At 41.4% G+C, this 21,224-nt stretch overlaps 2 protein-coding genes across 3 annotated transcripts in view; both read left to right on the top strand.

Annotated features, from left to right (window-relative positions):
- UBN2 (ubinuclein 2) overlaps window positions 1-17,326 on the top strand; it is a 54,553-nt gene extending 37,227 nt beyond the window's left edge. For both annotated transcript variants that reach the window (XM_082050981.1, XM_082050980.1), the window contains exons 14-17: window positions 94-1,632; window positions 5,778-6,024; window positions 6,802-6,891; window positions 8,097-17,326. In XM_082050981.1, the coding sequence (XP_081907107.1) occupies window positions 94-1,632; window positions 5,778-6,024; window positions 6,802-6,891; window positions 8,097-8,146 (1,926 nt within the window). In that variant the 3' untranslated portion in view covers window positions 8,147-17,326. The remainder of the gene's footprint in view (window positions 1-93; window positions 1,633-5,777; window positions 6,025-6,801; window positions 6,892-8,096) is intronic.
- Window positions 17,327-18,272: 946 nt separating this feature from the next.
- Window positions 18,273-21,224, top strand: part of LOC309435319 (putative RNA-binding protein Luc7-like 2) — a 36,530-nt gene continuing 33,578 nt past the window's right edge. The window contains exons 1-2 of the mRNA XM_082043429.1: window positions 18,273-18,543; window positions 18,668-18,788. Coding sequence (XP_081899555.1) covers window positions 18,406-18,543; window positions 18,668-18,788 — 259 coding nt within the window. The 5' untranslated portion in view covers window positions 18,273-18,405. The remainder of the gene's footprint in view (window positions 18,544-18,667; window positions 18,789-21,224) is intronic.

The raw sequence follows: 21,224 nt of genomic DNA, 5'->3' as shown, positions 1-21,224 counted from the left end.
GTCTGAATTTACGGAATAATAGTATTGCAATAAAGAAGACTTTAGATCCACTCCAGAAAGGCTATTAAACCTGTCTTATCTTTTCATTCTCAGGACTCCAGTCCAAAGAAAGAACAGAAAACATGTATGTCTTCAGTCAATTCAAGTTGTGCTACTGTACTGAGTTCCAGCACACCTGTCTGCACCCCAGCCAGCTCTAGCTGCACACCAGCTCCAGAGACGATCTGCTTGGACGACTCGCTGGATGAAGATCTCTCTTTCCACCCACCCTCACTGGACTCTATTTCTGATGCTCTGGCTGTTATCAATAATGGTGCCAAGGGATCACCTCTTGGGTCCACTATAGAGACACCAACATCCAGACCTCGCCCAGGGCTGAGGGAGGAGAAACTAGCAAGCATTATGAGTAAGTTGCCCCTGGCAACTTCAAAGAAAGTAGAGCCCACTCAAACTCCCCATTCATCAAGTCTTATTGCTGGTCACACAGGGCCAGTACCAAAGAAACCCCAGGACCTAGTTCACACTGGTATCTCTTCAGGCCTTATTGCTGGATCTTCAATTCAAAATCCTAAGGTTTCCTTAGAGCCTTTGCCAGCCAAACTACTTCAGCAAGGACTACAGAGGTCAAGCCAGATCCAAGCTGCTTCCTCCTCTTCACAGACTCATGTTTCTTCTTCTAAGACCCAAGCAGCTATTGCCACCTCTTCTCAAAGAACCAAGGATGCTAATATCTTGGTATCATCTTCTGAGGCTCAAGGTGGTTCTTCCTCAACATCACAAGTGACAAAGGTGCACCAGCATTCAGCTGTACAGCAGAAATATGTATCTCCTTTACAAGCAACTATTAGTAAATCACAGAGCAATCCAGTGGTGAAATTGAGTAGTAATCCCAAACTGTCTTGCTCTTCACCAGTCATCAAGGCTCAAGATAAGTCTGTAGTATATCGCCTGCCTTTGTCTAATCCCTCATCTGGAAGTGGATCTCAAGTGTCTCACCCACTGGTTTCTCGGACAACATCCAGCACCTCTACCTCTAGTAACTATTTAGCCAAGGCTATGGTGTCACAAGTTTCTTCCCAGGGTTTCAAGCCTCCCTTCTCCATGGCTGCCTCTCCCAAACCTGCTGCCTCTCCTAAGCCCACTGCATCTAAGCCCTCTGTGACATCCAAGCCCAATGCATCACCTAAATTTTCATCCAAGTCCACCTCATCCCCCAGGCCTGCAACAACACCCAGTTCTTCCAGTTCAAGTGCACTAGTTTCCCAGAGTAGTCACTCCAGCAACAACCCCCTTCATAAACAGACCAGTGGTGTAAATATCAGCAGGCAGTCTCCCACCATGAATTTGCTGCCCTCTAATCGCACCTCAGGCCTTCAGCCTGCAAAGAACCCTCAGGCTTCTTCGAAATTGCCCAACTCTTCTCCTTCTGGAACTGTTGGTAAAAATAATGTGGGTGGAGTTGGAATGAATGTACCTGCCAGCAGAGGCAGTAACCTTAACTCAAGTGGAGCTAGTAGGACTAGTCTGTCTGGGGGAGCAGGAAGTGGAACACAGGGTGCTACTAAACAATTGTCAACTCCACACAGACCATCATCTGCCTCAGGGTCTCCAGTTGTAGCAGCCAGTGTGCAGGTACGCATCTAACGAGTTTACATTTAAACCTTACGTTCATACTTGTCACATTTATTTTGTAACTGTTATTTCTTACAGTATCTTGGTTTCAAAATGGGTCATACATTTAATGTGTACACTTTACTAAGCACAAATGCTGATACTGATGAAATTATTTCACTCTAGTGAATAGGTTTTTCCAGCTTATGTGAAATGTAAGGATCAGTGTGGAATGAATCAGTGTAAAATGTTGGTTGGTCTATACTGTGGAACGGAATGCGTTTTTTGTTTGAGCTTTTGTTTGTTTCATTTTGGTTGTAGGGTTTTTTTTCAGAACACTAGAAAAGATGCTTTGCATGACCATCTTTTCAGGGGATATGGTATTTTCTGCACTATTAGATTTGTGTGTTCTTGTATGTTGTTTGTAATGATGGTGGTCATATGAAAAGGTGTCTTGCTACATTTGTTGCTAAGCTTCATTATTAACTTTGAAAACTAGAGTTCAGTTGCTTGTGGTTTGAGTATAATGCAAGACTTGTATTTAAAATAAGCCCTTCTTGCAAGGGCTTTTCTTTAGTATTTGCGATTAAATATGTATTGTATTTTATAGGATCTAGTCAAACTGAATGAGACAAGTCATTAATATATAAATACCCTAGAAATTGTTTGAGAGCACACTTACGCAGAACTTCATTACCGAAGTACAAGTAATTACAAGTAATACAAAACAAATATTTTGAAAATACTGTTGTTCTAAAACCCATGCAAACCTATTCTTTACGGAGAAGGCAACCAGCTTTCCCAAGTCGTACATTTGGTTTACTGGGAATTATTTAATTACTGAGATGACTTGAGGTTTTCCTTTCTCTTTATTGCTACCTCTGTCGTGAAGTCTTCACTACTTAAGTAAAATTCAGAAAAGCAATATCACTGTAGATCAGTCTTGGTGTACTGCAAATGGAAAAGCTTTGTGTTGTTCTGAACAATGTACATAGCTATGGCATGGTAGTGATGTATACTCAGGTTTTGGCAATGGTTTATAATATTTTTATTTGCTATCACATTTTTCTTAATGCCGCTGAGTAACAGGAGGAAGCTTATTTTTACAAGATATTTCTATGGTCTTTCATACTACTGTACCTTAAGTCTTTTACAGTAAACGAGATGTGTGGTAGGCTCTTACACAGCTTTATCATTATTTTGGGTCCTTTGAATGAAAAAAGCACTGAGGTACTACATAGGTCCTAAAGAAGAGCTGAGCCAGATATGGTGTAGTTTGGGTGTTCCAGAAGGTGCCTGGAGGAGACAAAGGCTGCAATGAATGGACTGCAGACAGAGTTGGGTTTGTTTTGGTTTGGTTTTTTTCTGGTGCAATCAACAGAATCCAGTGGATACAGTTACTGTGCTGCAGAAGAAAATGTGAAATGGGTGTGGTAGTGCTTAAAGATAAGACAAGGGAAATAAGTAGAAATGTCTTGCATGAGATGAATTCTGGCAAACCTTCCTCTAGTTAAAGGCAACTAATTTTTTTTCAGAAATACTGATCACTTGGGGAATTAAATGCATTTTGACAGACAGTAATGTTGAAGAGGACTGGAGTGGGTGTGGTGAATTATCAAGTAACATGAGTGCATACTGTAATACAGCAAAATAAGGTCTGTTTATATATATAGGGGGGGAAATTAGGCAGGAGTTCTGTTATCACTAAAATAATGACTGACTTTACATGTGGGGTTTTTGACACTTCAGAAGTTACTTTTTGGTAACCTAAAAATGGTTAGGAAGAATGGTGTGAGGAAGATAAACCATGGAAAATAAGGCTGTTGCTACTGTGCAGGCTGAAGCTGAGTGGAGTATATTCAGAATCAAATTACCTCCCAGTCTAAATACACTGAAGGGGTAGAGATTTGTGATCACAGAGGGCTTTCTTTAGCCTTAAAGGACTAATGGTTGGCTGCTGAACTTAATAAATACTAGACTAGTTGTTAGGTACAATGTACTAAGGAGTTAGTTACCTCTTTTATAACTTTGCATAAGACTGAAAGTGAATCTCCTTTCCATTAGGGTTTAGGGATTTAATTGCTATCTGAGATGCTAGTAATTGGTTAGAAGATGAGAATGGTACCTGAGTGGCTCATTAGAATATGCTAGTCTGCTTACACTGAAGACTAGATGATTTAATGTGATAATAAAGATGTTCCTAACTAACTAAGGAGAGTTTCCAGTAAGTGTTTCTCTCCTTTCTCCTTTAGATTGACCCAGTTACTTACCAGAATAAAATACAGCAGCTTATACCTGCTGTAGCTCCACAGAAATTTTACTTTGGAGTACCCTAAGTTACATCTTAAGAACACAAAGCCAAAGTAATCTAAAATTTAGCAACCACTGCATGTGATTTTTTTAAAAAGCTCTACCTGCCATTAGCACTCTTGAGTAGAATCTGGCCTTGACTTCTAAGGATCTTAATGACTCAGATTTACATGACCGGGATGAACCTTTTTATGAAGTGCTATCGTAGGCGAGGAAAATAGAAACATCTGAACTGCAGCTCTTCTAGGTCGTTCTCTGTAGCTCTCTCCATCACTGCTTATTTTCTCAAAAAAAAAAAAAAAAAAGGCAAGACAGAGAAGTTCAAAGTCTTGACAGAGCACATTAAAATGCTTCCTTCTGTTTCTCAGGCATCTTACAAATCCACAGTTGCAGACAGTGAATGGTTGTAACTTTTTGTACATGGACTTATTGTGAAATTAGTACTTTTAAAGGCAAAAGAGAATAATGTGTGTTGAAGGTTTGCATCCATGTGTTTTCTACTTGTAGAATGGACTATGTCTTAGAAGCTGTCACTTAAGATGAACAACACAAACACTTGCTACCAACATAACATCTGCAGTTGTTCACAGGGTTACTGTTTTAAAATGTTGTGTTTTCTCTTAAGCAGCAACTAACATTTCTATAGCTGCTTTTCATCACTTTGCTGTTTCTATAAGTTGATATTACAGAAGTCAAGATTTTATTTTAAGGTCATGTATTTGTTAAATTAGCCTAAGTTTTGGTTTTAGTTAAGGCTTACTTGTCTAAATGCAAAGGTTTGAAGTCCTATTTAGTCTGAATCTAAAATATCTGAGCTTGAGTCTTATTCAAGATGCTTTCTATACTGACTGTTTTGTAGTAGATCATTACAGAATTGAACATTAGCATATAAAATTACTACATGGATAGTGAAGGAAAAAGTGTTAAACTAGAGTGATCTGTTCTAATGTTAGAAGAAAGAATGTGATTTGGGAACTGTTGTTGCTAAAATGTTCTGGCTAATCTTGCATTCTCATTTTTTTACTAAGTTAATTTAACTTCAGCATGACATATTCAATAAGCATTTGGACAACGCCCTCAGACACATGCTGTGGATCGGGTTAGATGATATGGGGATTGGACTAGATGATCTTTCGAGGTCCCTTCCAATCCCTGACATTCTGTGATTCTGTGAATTTTGGGGTTGTCCAATGCAGGGACAGGAGCTGGACTCTGATCCTTGTGGGTCCCTTTCAACTCAGGACATTCTATGATTCTGTGATATGTAGAGTGATGAGTTTATTTTCTTTTGCCTTTTGCTTTGACATGTGCATAGATGTCTATACATATATATGTATGTCTGCATCTTGGTAACCTGACTTCTCTTGAAGTGTGTGGGTTCTTACACAAGAATCTGAATTTTCAAAAATCATTGCTTTTAAGTAACTTCTTTAGGAAAAAAAAAGATAGTATTCTGTCAAGACACAGATTTGGAGAGGGGAGAACAGTACAGTACTTCTAAAGAACTTCAGATCTACATCTGATATTTTCATATTATCAGTCTAATAGAAGACATTGCATTAGATTCTGACTGTAGACCCAGTGTATAATTAGGAAGGAGATAGAGGAAATTACCTGGAAGGCTGATGAGAAAAACATGGGAGATGAGGCATACTATCATGCCTGAATCTGAGATACAATTGTGTTTGCTTAGCAGATGAATTGTAGGAAGACCTCCTGGGTGGATAACTGGATATTTATTAATTAATGTAATACACTTTTTAATAGGGTCACAACAGAAAATGGTCGATTCTTATTTCCTTAAAGGATACAACTCAAAGCTTGAAAATCTTAAAGTACTCATTTTCTTTGTGCAGTCAACAGCAGGAGCATCACTACTGGCTAATGCGTCACCTCTGACTCTCATGGCATCACCCCTGTCTGTAACCAGTCAGAATGTGACATCTGCACCATTAACTCCTTTTGGGATGCTGGGTGGCCTTGTTCCTGTGACCGTGCCCTTCCAGTTTCCCTTGGAGCTGCTTGGCTTTGGGACGGACACAGCTGGAGTGACAACCACCTCGGGATCTACCTCAGCGGCTTTCCATCACAGCCTAACTCAGAGTGAGTGGAATTAGTTGTCACACCATCTGATAGGGAAAGATGCATCCTGAAAACATAAATTAAGAAGGGAAGCAATAAGGTCCTGAGAAACTCAAATTTGGTCCATGGAAATCCCTAGAGAAGAGTAAATGTGGTTTCTTCACTGGTAAAACTTTTTATGTAATTATGCAAATGTTACGAATCACCTTTGATAAGCTTAACCTTATTGTTACATTCACAGTCTGTACTTAGTCTTGAATATGCCTTTTTGGGTTAACTGTTAAGCCCTTACTTTTAGAAAGGAATATAGCTTAAGTGTCTCCAAATTTCACAATATAAGTAAGAGACTTAATATGGCAATTCTTCAAAATATTCTCTAGCTTAGTAATGGCTTAAACTCTCAGATAACAAACTGTTCTCTTACGAGGAGATAACAACCAAGATGGCATTTATTTTTTTAATTGCTTAAAAATTAATTATTTAGCTTTTTAACCTATATCAATTTTGGTCTTTCTGCACAAAGAAATGGTATGAAGAATTGCATCCCAATAGTGAGGCATGGTCCTTGCTATGATTTTGATTAACCATATTTGAATGGGTCTGTTTCTATTGACTTATTCCAGCCCTCAGAATACTATCAGGTATTTATTTTTTGTTGTTGAGATATATATTCAGAAGTCTGTGTAAATAACATGCTACTACAGCTACACTATCAAAATAAAAACTTCCTATTTTATAAAGGCTGCCTCTGTCCTTAAGATTTATTTTTCATCTGTGTTGCTCTCCTCTTTTTGCCAGACTTACTGAAGGGTTTACAGCCAGGTGCTCAGCACGCAGCAACGCTGTCTCACTCACCTCTGCCTGCTCACCTGCAGCAAGCTTACACAGGTAAAGACATTGTATTTTCCTTATCACTTGTTTTTAACTTAAGTCAGATTTCTGCCCTAGACTGAAAAAAAAAAAAAAGTACACCAAAACTGAAATTGGTTTAGAGAAGACACAACACAAGAACAACCTTTAGTAGCAGCAGACAGTGTACATTCTATCATAGCAATGTTTTTGGAACCTGCACCATTTTTTTTTCTACTTCCCTTCAGTTTCAGGAATGGAAAAAGTTCAGAAACTTCAATTTATTGTAGCAGTTCTAGAACCTTAAGTGTACCAATTCAACTAGTGGGAAAGAAAGAAATATGACTTACTGGATGCAAATACGGTTGTTGATAGGCTGCATAAATCCTGTATTGGGGGATTGTTTTTTCCACTCAATTTTAATTTCTCCTTTGGAGAAGAAACTGACCTTGCAGCTAGAAGCTTCATGTTTCTTGTAAGAGTATATACTTGTATGAACAGTATGATTGTTTCCTAATGGAAGATCTGCCTTCCTTGGGAATTTGATTTTTTTATAAGAGTTTGCATATTTTGATAAAATAAATTTGAAGTAGAAAATATTTTTCTGTTTGTAAGGCTTGTAGAGCTGAAAAACTATCATAAAGCTTTAGATGGTGCAGTTTAGAGTGTGTTCTTTTGCCACCTGTAGTTTTTTTTTTTGGGGGGGGGGGGGGGGGGGCGGGCTTTTTTGCCAGCAGAAGGAACAGGAAAGGTGGCAGTGGCTTGGTGGGGGTTTCTTCATTCTGTTCTGAGAATTCTCAGCACCAAAAGAATGAGCAGTGTTGCTCTAAGAGGCTGTGAAAACAAACCAAATGGCTATATTGGGTACAACCCTCATTTTTGTCACAGTGATTGCTATGGTTGAATACTAGAAATGCTTTATTACAATGTCAAGGCTTCTAAAGAAAGGCTTAGTGTTGTGTTTGTGGGGCTTTTTTTTTTTTTAAATCCCAAACTGCAACTTAATCTTTTGAAAGATGGTATGTTTTGGTATGAAGCCTGATACCTCCGGTTTCAACAGTGCTATTTCTAATAAATTAACTACCGTGAAGATGAACAGTCTTCCACCCTATAAAGACAATCTCTTTTTTGGTGATGCTAAAGCTAAATGTGCTAAATTCCTGTCTCTCTTGCTGTAAGTTATAAAAATAAAAGTTTATTCATGATTTTGTTCTTCCTCTTCTTTTCCTGTCTCTAAATTACAGATGGAGGCCAAAGTAAAGGGGACACTAAGTTACAGCGGAAAAACCAGTGACTTCTGGACAAGCAAGGGAGCTGAAGCGGTTCTGGTTGGCTGACAGAATCTGCCCAGTTGGGAAAGTGCTTATTGTCACAGGGCTGCTGTTTCTGTCGATGTTTACATATTCTGATCCCAAGCACTGTGGTGAGAGGAAGAAGAAAAAGAAAACAATACTTGATTAAAGAGAGAAGGAAAAGGAAGACTGGTCCTCCTGGTCATGCAGACTTGTCATAGTTTGATCTTGCCTAAAGAAACAAGCTTTTTTATCTGTTCTGATTGGCTTTTAAAAGAAATTGATCGTCAAACCCACAGCAGCACAAATATTTGTTTTTTTTTCCTGAGTGGTGTCCAATGAAGTGTTGAAAGTGTGAGAGGAGCTAGAATAGATTTCTCCATTCTTTGTGTAAGGTGGAATCATCCACTTCACTAGTGCCCAAAGTGCCCAGTAGATGATTATGTGTAGGTCCTGAGTGTACTGTATGGTTGTGGACCAAAGGTTATGTAGATGGTGTAGGTGGTGCTGGGATACTTTGCGTTATAATTAAACCCTTACACAAATGCAGTTTCTGGTACGGGCATATTTCCAGCTTTACAAGGCTGTTTGGCTTTAGGGAGCCCACATATGTATGCAGTCTCATTAGAGAGTTGTCTTCAAAAACAGATCTGCTGGTACAATGAGATATGAGAGTCAGACTACTAGGAAATCCCTTGCTCCTTGTTTGATTTTTTTTTTTTTTAATATAAAGATTCTTATTTAAGGGAGGAAGGCGATGAAAATATTTCCATTTACGTAAAAATGAAATCCACATTTTATTGCTCAAACTAGCATTTCTTTCCCACATCTTTTTTTTTTCTTAAAGGCACACTTTTTCAGTCCTCTTATTTGTTGAATTTTCTTTGCCTGTGCTTATCTGTCACTCAAATTCAGTAATGTTCTATTCATGTCTTTAAAATACGAGTTCCTTACTCATTTGAGATCTTCCTCATCTTTCATCTAACTCCTCCCCAAAGTCATGCATTATACTGATTTCCTAGTTAAAGAAAGCTGAGTGTGACCTATTCCAGAGCCAGGTTAATACTGCTTCAGGCATTAGCCAAAGAAGAGTCGTTCAAAAGCGACCAGAGGTGCCTTCTCTTCTGGGGGCTGAATAGGTTGTCTTCAGCATTTCCAGCCCCTGCTGGCCTGGGGAGTTCCTGACCTGAACTCTTCCTTACATGGTAGCACAAGACTGCAAAGCTGGCTTTTTTAGGGTTTTGGGGTTTTTTTGGGATAGCAATACATTGACTGGTTCATTTGTAAGGTTAGGAAATATCCAGCACATGTTGCACTTTCGACACTAGGACAGAACTTTGCTGTTGAGTCCCTTGCGCTGTTAGATAAAAGGTGAGAATGGCAGAAACTAAGTAATAGGGGAAAGGAGCGAATAAAATAGTATATGCCCTTCTCCTTCAACCCCAAAACATTCCTTTGATCAGAGATGCTGAAATTCCTTGTAGCTAGTCTTTCCAGTAGTTTGATTTGAGATTGAACCATTGACTACTGGTTATCTCACACCTTCCAGAGAGACTTTGACCCATGGGTAATGAATCTTCAATGGTTTTTGCTAGATTAACTTATAGCTTTCAGGTTTCTTTTACATGTGATTTATTTTTCTTAGACAACAATTTCTTTTCTATTTAGAGCTCATTTTAATTTTATATAAATATATATACATGAATTTAAAATAATATATATTGTGTATTTAGTCTAAAATGTTGGGTTGAGCTCAGCAATAAACGTTTTTGCACAACACTTCTGTGAAAGACAGATTGAATTAAAACAAGATGCATTAGTTCATTACTTTCCACAGCATCTGCCAATTAAATGCTTTTTAGCTAGTGCTAATGTTTTGTATGTGGCGTGTTGATTAGATGAGCTTGCATCTCCATCATTGAAGTTATTTAGAGTTGAAACATACAGCTGTGTGGACTCTGGCATTCTTAATACTGTACGAATTCTGTCAAAATACCATAAACTATTTAGAATGCAAGCTTTATCTGACTTTTTTTTTCTCTTTTCTCCAGGAAGGGTTGAAGGAAGACATGTTTTGTTTTTTGAGGCCTAACAGTTCTAGCAGGATGCTGTTACTATGAACTGTGTCAAACCTGATATTTTTTTAACAATGCATGTAGCTTAAGGGAGTTGCAGCAGTGAGCTGTCAGACAGCAATATATTTAAAAGACCCTGTCCTAAGAGAGTTCTACCTCTTCTATGTTTTCCTCATCAAGGCATCTCATTCAGATTGCCATCTTTTGTCTTCATACTTAATGAAATTTCAGATTGGGAGACTTGGAGCCCTCTATAACTACAGCACAAATTTCCTTTCAACATTCCCTTCTTCCTGGAAGCATGCCTCATCTTCAGTGGAGGAGTATCCTCTCTAAATCTTATGGAGGGTAGTAGTCCTGTCACTGTGGCCTACTGAGCTTCTCAGTCTTGGGAAACAACTAAACTTATAGTTATTGTGGAAATAGGCAGTAGAATGATGAAGAGTAAAGATGACCATGTGGTGTTTGTGCAGGCAGTTCAAACAGCCCCTCAGAGGGTAACTTTCCAGTCATTTTGCTCTTGAGCTTCTTTGGAATTGGCAACACAGCAATGAAAGGGTGTGTGTTACCTGTTGCCTGTTCTCCCTGCTTAAACCCAGCAAGGCTGAGTCAAGGGAAATAATAGGGTGGCTCCCAGAGACCTTTGCAGGCAGCATAAACGGGATGGAGAAGTGAAAGATTTCTGCAACGTCCAAATGCAAAACTAGGTTAATGTGTTAGTGTTTTCTGCACAACAGCTCTTCTAAAGACATTTTCCCCCAAGTTTTTACTACTTTTTAAGGGCCTTTGTTAATATATAAACTGTAGTTGTACATACTAAATAACCCTCAGTATTCACAAGCAATAAGAAAGCCAAGTAGAGCTGTCTTTTCCAGGCAGCAGGGCTGAACTTGGTTTGGGGACTGTACATGAGCTAGCATGTCAAGCTCACTGAAGGCCCCAAACAAATGCAAGCAATAATTTCAAACACAGGTTTTAGATGTTAAAACCGTCTGGGTAATAATTTGTGCTACATGATCCAAAGTCCCAAAAGCCGTGGTAGCTATTTTAAATCCTTTTGAGACACTTGCAAAGAAAGAAAGCAGGCTAGATGACACAGAGGCTGCAAAGTTTCCTGATACCTTGGACTGTAACTGCAGTGTTCTCCCACTCCAAGATGCAAATGGCCTAAATCACTTTGTGCGGCCTTTTCCATTGATTTGAGATACATGACTAGTACTGGTCAACTAAGTCACAAGTGTGGATGCTGTGGGTTTCACATCTGTTTTCTGCTAATCAGAAATAGCTTTTAATTACCTGGGTTCTGCTTCTTGTTTGAATCCAATCAAAGTTGTCTGATGCACAGATTTGGGGGTGGGACAGGTGCCAAGAGCCTGTTTTCCTTCCCGCAGTCCCATCACCTGACCCTTCCTCCACACTCCTTCTCCACTTGGTGCAAGACCCTTGAGGACATGAAAACAGAGAAATCCTGCAACTCTCCCAAGCTGCCACCAGTTGTGTGAACCATTAACCCTCTAGGAGTCACCTTGGACTCCAGCTAACTAACTTTATCACATTTGCTGCTACATTCGTAAAATGAACTTTCGGCTGTATTTATTAGCAAATTTTAATCTAGTTTACAGTTTGTTTGGTTTTCTTTTGAGTAGTTTTTGCCCACAGATGGACTAGAAGTGTTGGGGTGTTTGGTTTTTTTTTAATTATTTTTTTGAGTGAACTGTTGAAGGCACAGTGGTCCCTCTGTCTTTGTTTTGGATTTTTTTTTTTTTAAGATGCATTGCAGGAACACCTGAAGCCAAGCCAAGCTGTGGAAGGCTTCCTCCCACACCTGACTTTCATCTTTTACTGAACTGAGGGGGAATCACTAAAGGGACACTTGCTTTTTGCTTGGGTTTAGTTTTGTTGGGGTTTTTTGTTTTGTGTTGTTTCTTTTTTCCATAAAAGGAACCAGAAGGTGAAAGCAGTAGGTAAATGACTGATTAATTAACACTTTATGCAATTTTAATTTTATAGAAATTTTTAAAAGGTTGGTAGATTTTGGCTGGTGAAATGGCTGTTACCCTCCATTACTTGATTCAGGCCTTTGTCCTTTGTTTAAGTGCCTTTTTTTTTTTTTTTTTTTAATTTTCCTACCCTCTTTAAACTGTTCTCAGAGATCTTGAAGTGCTGGAGGGCGATTTGGAGTAAAATCTTAAGCTTGCCAAGATGGCTTTATGCTGTTATACTATTTTTTTTTTCCCTTTTGTAAAGAAAAACAAGTGTGTAATGTGTGTAACTTCATAGCTGCTGTACCATGGCGTTCGTTCTGTGTGCTTGTGCTTTCTTTCTCTCTCACACTCATACACATGCGCACATACACACACATATTCCTGCAAATATTCCTGAGAATCCTCTTCATCCTTCCGCACTCTGCTGGCTCTGTTAAACACTTTACTTAAAGGTGAACGTTTGTGCGAAGATGGCAGTACAATAAAGTGTGTGAGTGTGCATAAATGTGCATGAGAGAAAGGAAGTGGCTAATGGGAATGAAACTTCTTGCATTTTTCTCTGAAGGTTTTAAATTTGGATCTAAATTAGGCCATGGGTAAAACATTATGGGCCCTGTCTGGTATCCTTATTAAATACTGGACCACTTCACACTGTTACTGAGTCTGAGGCAAAAACGTGCGACAGACAACCGCAAGGAGGTGGAAGGGAAAGAAGGTTAAAATAGCAGTTTGCAACAAGTCTGAGATGAATTGCAAGGAATCTTGTGTGCAGCTCATCACATCTGCCTGACACCAGTTATTGCAAGGATTCTCACATTTACCCAAGTTGGCGCTTTCTACCATACATCACATGTAAGGAGGAATTTGGTAAAACCTGCAAGAGTGCAGCTGCTAATTGAAGTTAAACCTGGCTATGCTTCACAAGCTGCCTAAATCTCACCATGAAGTACTTTTATAGTTGTACTTTTTCTCAATTTATTGTGATATCATTAATGGTTTGTTCTTTTAATATAATGAACAGTAAGTTCATGTGGTGGTAGCTGCAAGTGAACCCTCATAATAGCGTCTGTGCTTGTTTCCTTGTTCTCTGACAAAATTAACTATCTGTAATAGATCATCCAGTGATTTTGACATTTCTGTGCTGAGAATCTAATTTAGGGTTATTATAAACATGCATACCTGAATTAGCAATTCACTTGTTGACCAAGTGCTAAACTTAAGGTAATATACGTATGCATTACTAGACTGTGCTAGATCTGCCATGTGCTTCCTGTGGGGAAGATCTAATTTTGTGTTGCAATATGAACAGGAAATATTTACCTTCTCTTCTCAGAACCCAGAATGGGAATGGAATGGAGAGTCCTTCACAGTTACATGCAGAGCAAATCTAGAGAGCAGAAAATAGCAGATTTCTTCTACTGAGCTAATGGTTCCAGTCAAAGATAGGATTGTTGCTGGTACCTAGGCCAGCTGGAGTGATAGGGAGGCTGCTGCTTAATCTGCCTAAGGTGCCTCAGTGAGGCTGCTTTAGTGGAGTTTGCCACATCCACCTCAGCAGTAAACTGAGCTAACCTGGCTCTTCTGTTGCTGTTTAATCCAAGGCTGATCTGTGAGTTAGGGAATCTACAGCTGGTGATAATGGTTGTGTCTGTCTACTGCTTAAGAAATCACTGCCAAATAAGCAACCAGAAGTATGCTGACTGGGTCACTGGAGAGATAACTGTTGTATAGGGGAATGCTTTGTTTGTGGAAATTTCTGGTGTGGCTTCATCATCCTTTTTCTATGACCTGGTGATCCCTTGCTGCTGTAATGGCCTTTTGGGGCTATAGAAAGCCCTGCTGCTGCTGCTATGAGTTATGCTGAGAGATCAGCATGGCCTGGAACTGGCCCAAAACCAGGGAAGTACAAAGATTCCCTACAGCTGTTTTTGCACACTCCTTATAAATAAAACTGTGCTAATCTTGCCACTGGTCACGGATATAGGTCTGTATTTTGTAGCCATTTTTGACAGCTATAATTCTACAGCGCAACTCTGGAAAAAAAAAAAAACAAAAAAAACAAAAAAACAAAAACCACCATGTTTTGTATGTAGAAGTGAATTTCAGTCTTTTCCCTTGCTGTCATCTCCTGCTTAAATAATAACTATGGACTAGTAAGTTTTTCTTTATGATGAAGTAATCCAAAGCAAGCAGTGTACATTATGTTTGACCCATATCATGCTCAATACTATGGGGTTTGGGTTTTTTTCCTGTGCCCAGCAGTGTGTTCAGGTGTATTTTATCAACAGATACTTTTGTTACTGTCCAGTACTAAGACAAAAAGACGGGGAGAGAGTCGACCAAAACCAGTCAGGAGATGCCACCATCATAGGCCAAACCAAGTAGCTGCTGCAGCAGCCAGAGCTTGAGAGTTACCAGATTTCACCAGTGGAGTTGGGGGCTGGGGGAAGAAACTTTGTGTTCTCAGCTTTTTCCAGATAAGGCCTTAGTTTGATTAGTAGTCACTAATATCAACTATGCAGAGAAGTATTCTTTACATGTTTCAGTGTTACATGCATTCCTTCCCCCAGCTGCCCCTCTTAACACATGTTGAAGTTCTACCCAAAGAAAATTGAATGCTTTTTTGAATGTCTGTACTGTGGAAGTCTCTTTTGGTAACGTGAAGAAAGAAATTTGTATTTTAAAAAAACCCTTTCACTGATGGAACACCTAGTGTCAAGTGTCATGATGTTGCTTCAAGAGGGAAGCTAACATCACCTCTTGTGATGGGTTTTAGTCTGAGAGGTTTTTAGAATATTCAGCTCTCAAAATTTGTTTAAGAAGCCACAGTGATACTGGTTTTTAATGTACAGATTGATAATGGAGAGAAAGTAATGAGACATTCTGGGTTTACCTCCAGTATCAGAAGTAAATTAAATCCATTTCTCACTTGAATGAAGTTGCTTCTAAACAAGGGGAGGTATCAGCTGCATGGTAGCTGGACCTTTAAATAAAAGCTAAATTGTAATCCCCAGGTATTTCTCACTGTTCTTTTAGTCTTGTTGTATGTAACTACAAATAACAATTTAGCTCAGAGGTGAGAACTATAGTGTGTTTTCTTGCTGGTGATTCCATCATGTAGCAATTAGTACCATGTTCTTGCATTGTTCTCAAGATCTGTACTGGAAATAGATGGAGAAATTTTATTTTTTAACTACTGTTTAAAAAAAAATAATACAAAATTAACTACTACTTTTTATCCCCAAAAGTCTACTGAGCAGCATTATATTTTAGCAGTTAAACTAGTACCCTTGTCATGTGATTTGTCTCTTGTAGTATTCTTTTTACTGAGAGAAGCATTTCATGAGTAATCCTTAAAATGTTGGCATTCTCTAGCTTAATGTCAAGTGCTTATAATAAAAGTGCATCTGTGATAACTTCTGATGGTACAAAAGCACTATGTTCAGAATATTTCCTTGAGAAAAAAAAAACCAACCAGATATGGGTGCAAGCCCCTTCAGTTCTGCCTGACAAAGGCTCAGTCAAGAACAGAGCTTCCAAATTCCTTCCTGCACAGCTAATGGTAGCTGGGATCATCCCCTCAACAGAGGTTTGGTCTCTGTATCCTTTGTTTGGTGTCACTTTTAGTATTTATTTATGTTTTAGCAAGTTCGGATATAGCCAGCTTTGCTCTACCTGACCTACCATGATCCCCAAGACAATGCAAGGCTGAGAAACAGATGGACAAAGTGTTTTCCTGCCTTTCAGTGCATAGCTTAGAACAAACAGCTGGCCAAGTGTTTTGTTAGAAACCAACTTAAATCACAGCTAGAATTCTCTGCATTCCTCAGTTTCAAACAAAGGAATGAACAATTACTACAAGATGGCAAACCTGCTTGAGTTGGTGATTCCTGCATTGCTTTGTTCAGTCCAGCATGAATTTGTACAAGGTCACCTTCCTCCTTTTAATACTTGCCTATTTTGGATCATAGGGCTTAGTGATGGAGAGAGGATCCCCACAGCCATGTGCTTACCTGATGAGCTCTCCAGAGAAACTTCCCTGTGCAATGCTCCCCTCTTGTGACAACAAGCCTGAACAACAAAATGCAGCTACATGTGGGTGATTAGCATCACTTTCATTTGGATTTTTAGGGAGGTGTGTTTCAGAAACTTCAAGGGATATACTGTATTTTACATGTGTGATTTCTTTCTGCTCTCCTTATAAAAGTGGACCTGAATGCAGGTTTTGAGTTGGTTGGTTGTTTTTTTTGTTGTTTGGTTTTGGTTTGTGTGGGTTTTTGTTTTGTTTTTTTTTGTAATAATCTCAGGACCTGAAAGATTGTAGCATTTAGTGTGTCTTAAAAATGATGTACTGTACCAGCCATGGATTTTGTAAATACACCTGTCTCCCTTTTTTTGTATTTTAATTTTTTAAAAATGTGTAAGGCTCTTTGCCAGAGGAACTGGTGCCTGCTTAATTTCCATTCTGAACTGAAGCAGGAAAAGGAAGAAGCTGCTGCCACAAAAGCCTGCGTCAGTTCCAAGCATGTATATTGTTCTGGTCAGTTTTAATGGCTGTTAAGTCTTTTGTTAGTTGGGAAGCAGTTTGTTCCCCTGCACATTCCCAGTTGTGGCTTAGCAGAGCCCTATCAGGGAGACTAATTTTAACTCTCTTCTGTGTAACTACTTGATGTCTTCACTCCTACCAGATACTCAGGTTTGCTATCCCTGAGAAGTCTGATGTTGTCAGAGATCAGGACTATTGGGCTTCTGCAAGAGCAGTTGGATACAGTTTCTGATTTTATCAGTGCTTTGGTCCGAACAAAGTAATGAGGTTCGTATCCTGCAAACCTTGCAGATGATGCCATTTGCGCCTCTTCAGAGAGGAACTTGTCGTTTTGTTTTCTGCTTTCCTGAGAGGAGTGCAAAGATTTTGTTGTTGTTTTCTTTTTTTTTTTTTTTGGCAGCAGACTCTGGGATCCAACCTTGCTGGCAGACTCCTGTTCTGCAGTAGGAGCCTTACTCGGTTCGCCGTAGCTGTTCCCTGTCCCAGGCAGTGACAGGCTTTTTTCATGAGTGTACTTTTCTTTTTTAATGTGTTATGTGTCTGTGCTGTATTAAATAAAGAGGAATGTACATATTAGCCCAGTTTCTTGTGGTTTCTCACAAAAATAAAGATGTAAAAAGGTTTAACTCGAAGGGCTGTTGTTTGAGGCTTTTAATTGTGGTGGGTTTCTTTTCTATTTTCGGTTTGGGGGGGTAGAGGGAGCCACAGCTTTCTTCAGTGGTGGCAATCACAAAGACAAGGGAAACACTGCAAGCGCGGAGAAGCACTTTAAAGCTGCGGGATGCTTCGTACAGAGGGAACTGGTCTCTTCGGGCTGCGTTTTTTCAAGACAAAGCCTGGCGCCCTGGGCTGAGGTCCGAGCTGAGGGACACCCGTCCCGCGCTCCCGGGGGGCCGCGCGGCAGGCAGCTTCCGGTGCGCGAGGAGGCGCTGCTCAGTCAGCGGCCTCCAATTTCTAAAAAGGAAGAGGGGCGGGGAGACGCGAGAAGTAGCTACACCGCAACACTGCCTCCGCGGCAGCCCCAGTGGCCTAATGGATAAGGCATTGGCCTCCTAAGCCAGGGATTGTGGGTTCGAGTCCCATCTGGGGTGGGTTTTTTTTTCCCACCTTGCCCGGCTAGGGCGGAACAGCCAAAAGCCGCAGGAGCTCCCTGAACCTTAAACAGCGCCAACCTTCGCCTGTGGGCCGCGGCGGGTCTGCGTGTCCTGGGCTTTCCGAGAGTCCCCCGTGGCTTCTTGTGAGCTGGAGATCGCTTTAAGACCAGACACCTCAGAAACACGCGTGGGCTGCGAGGGACCACGGCCCAGCTTGGCTTTCCCACCGTGGTGTGGAACCCTCGGACGCCTCCCGGTCGCTTCGCTCCGCTAGATCCAGTCGGCGCGAGCGGCCCACGCGCGCCGCGGACAGGCCGGCGGCGGGTCCCTCCTCCCTCACGCAACGGCCAAGCGCGAGGCGCCGGAGGACACGCGCACCAGCCTCGCTTTGACGCTCGACCTTCAGCACGTGACCTCCGCTGGCTGCGGGGCGGGGGAGGCGGCGATCGTTCGACTCGGCGCTCAACAGCCGCGCCCCCTCGCGACACCCGGCCGGAGGCCGCGCGCGCCGCCCGCTTCCTTATTGGCTGCCGCAGCGCGCAACTGGCGGCGCGCGGGAAGATGGCGGCGCTGGGCTCCCCGCTGCGAACCTTGCGCGGGCTCCTGCGCGAGCTCCGCCGCGCCAGCGGCCCCGCCGGCCGCCCGTACCGGGACACGGCCGCCTACCGGCACATCCTGGCGGCCTTCCGCGCGCACCGGGTACGCGCCCTCCCACCCCCGCCCCTCCTTCCCCCGCCCCGCTCGCGGCCGCGCAGCGCAGCGCGGGAGCCCGTGGCCCCGGCGGGAGGTGACATGTCTGCGGCTCGTTCCCTTCTCCGGGCAGGTGACCAGCGAGAAGCTGTGCCGGGCCCAGCAGGAGCTGCACTTCCAGGCCGCCACCTACCTCTGCCTGCTCCGCAGCGTCCGGGAGCAGGCGGCCCTGCACGAGGAGTACCACGGCAAAGGGGAGCGCTCGCCTGAGGAGGTCGCCGGGCTGGTGGGGTTCAGCCTGCCGCAGCAGCCCGGAGGGAAGGGTTAACGTGGTCGTGTCTTGTTCCTTATTTATTCCCGAATAAACACCCCCGACTGGGGAAACCTGCTGGGTTTTCTCGTTTGTGTTTTCTGTCGGGTTTAGGTCGCCGGTCTGGTGTGAGAGAGCCATGCTCGGTTTGTCATACACCGCTTTGGCCTGAATGTGTGGTAGGACAGGTAGTCTCCATGGAATGACAGGAGGGTTTGTAGTGGAAAAACACGACAAGGCCTTCACTGCTAAACTCTTTTGTCTAAGGAGTTGCAAGGGTTTGTCCCTTAAATTCTGTAGGTAGGAAAATTTGCCTCGTCACTGTAGGGTTTTCCAGCCACGTTGTCTGCGTGGGGGATTTTCTACTCTACCAAGAGCAAATGTGCTTTCTTTGGAACATAGTGGATTCTGGTGAGCACTGCAGTAGCACAAACCTTGAAAAATCTTGAAAAATGTTTTCCATGCTAGTGGTAACAGTTTGAAGAGACAGATAATATTTAATGAATTAGATGTTTCTCAGTGTCTCTCTGCAGTCGACTCTGACTATAGGCTTCCTATGCTGTTCCTACACACAGAGAATCTCAGAAAAAACTTAAAGAACTGATTACCACCAGTTACACTAGATACACAAATCAGGTTGCCATTTTCTTGCTTGTCTTGCAATCTGGAACACCAATTTATTTTTATAAGAAAATAAATACTGGCTTGAGTTGTTGCTGCCCTCTTCTCAGAAGAAAGTTTAATTATATGCAAGATGTGTAAGAAATCTGTAGTAAGAATGACTTATAATGGCTAAAAATGTGAGGCTTGTTTACTTGAGGGAGAAGCCATGAGCAAGGCCAACAAAAGAGTGCTTGTTGGTGTTTTGTGTGTTTGTTTACTACCAGGGAAAAAATATACTGTCAGAAAAGCATCGCAAATAGAATTTTTCATCTAAATCTGTATATTCTCCTTCCCCTTTATTTAGAACTCAGGGATAGTTTAATCCCCAAAGTACAGTAGATATGTACAATAGATTCTTAAAACTGGGGAGATTTGGGCTACTTAGGTAAGGAGATATGAACCACCAGTTTTAAGGCTCTGTAGACCAAAATCTGCAATTCTTGTAGTGTCTTCCTAGTTACGCAGTGGTGGATTTTTAGCAACGTGCTGACATCACAGGTAGGAAAGTACCAACCTGTTTGTAGCTCAGTAGAAGAATATTACGGGAAGTCACTGTACCCTGAGAATGGCCGTGCCCTATTTCTTGCTCAGTTATTTAATGCAGCCTCTACATTCTGCGCTTTCCAGATGGACTAATGGTTCACTTCCATCCAAAGTCTGTCGTGTGTTGCTCCAGAAGAAAATTATATGGCTCACTGAAACCAGTTTTGAAAAAAAAGCTGAAATTTGGCCAGAAACAGATGCCAAAAGCAATTTTTGCTCTTTAAAGAGTACCTAGAGCTAAAAGTTGTATGGTGTGGGTACAAGTCATAGGTAAAATGTCTCTATTTCCCCTAAACATACTACGGTACTAAATAAAATTTTAACTGTATCTCTCCAGTTATTTCCCCATCAATCCAAAGTAATGTAATGACTAACAAAAGTAGATATATATGTTAAAGAAAAAATGCCAGGACATGTTCTGCACAGCCGAGGAGCAGCAGGTAGGGAATATTTTTTTATACTTGTTATAAAGGACTCCTGTCTGAGGGCTCCATCTTCCTGTGTGAAATCCATAGAATTTGAGCAAGTGGGGCGGGGGGGAGGTTAGGGTTTTTAAACATTGTCTTTTCTCTCTTGTATTAAGTGAACCTTGAAAGCTGAACACGACCCTGGCTGTTGACAGCTAGAACTGATCCTGGTGACAGTCATTGGCGGCTTTTGTGCACTAGATTGCAACACAAGGGTTAAGAAAGGGATAGATACTCACAAAATGCAGGCATTAGGATAGGTAGAAATAGTGAAAATACTTTTTCTGAGACTGGATCTTGGTGCTCTGTAAGTTGAATTAGCTGTGACACAGAACAGCACCTTCGCTTTTAAAGGAGGCTCTCTAAAAAGCGGGTATTACAGAGGCTTTTCTCACCGATGTGACTATTTGCACTTGACAGTGTGAGAGAAGTATGGAGCTTTAAAATGGTGCTGAATGTCAGTCAAATAAGAATAATCGTCTTTAAGAAGCATATTTCATCAGTGCTAACTCAGACATGCTTACCCGCTCACCCCCACTCCTACCCAGCCCAGATGCACCCGCACACCCACGTTTGTAACGTGGTCCTGTCACTTGGTGAGCATCCCAGGGAGAGACATGCCTGGGGACAAGTGAGTGGGGACACGCTGCTGGGCTGTGAGATGTCTCACATCCTTTGATGGGGGGGGTGAAACACTGGCACAGGTT

The sequence above is a fragment of the Streptopelia decaocto genome (assembly GCF_964273445.1).
Source record: "Streptopelia decaocto genome assembly, chromosome: 1".
In the NCBI taxonomy this organism is placed as follows: domain Eukaryota; kingdom Metazoa; phylum Chordata; class Aves; order Columbiformes; family Columbidae; genus Streptopelia; species Streptopelia decaocto.
Note: the sequence above shows the minus strand (reverse complement) of the source record. Positions and strands in the feature narration are given on the sequence as shown.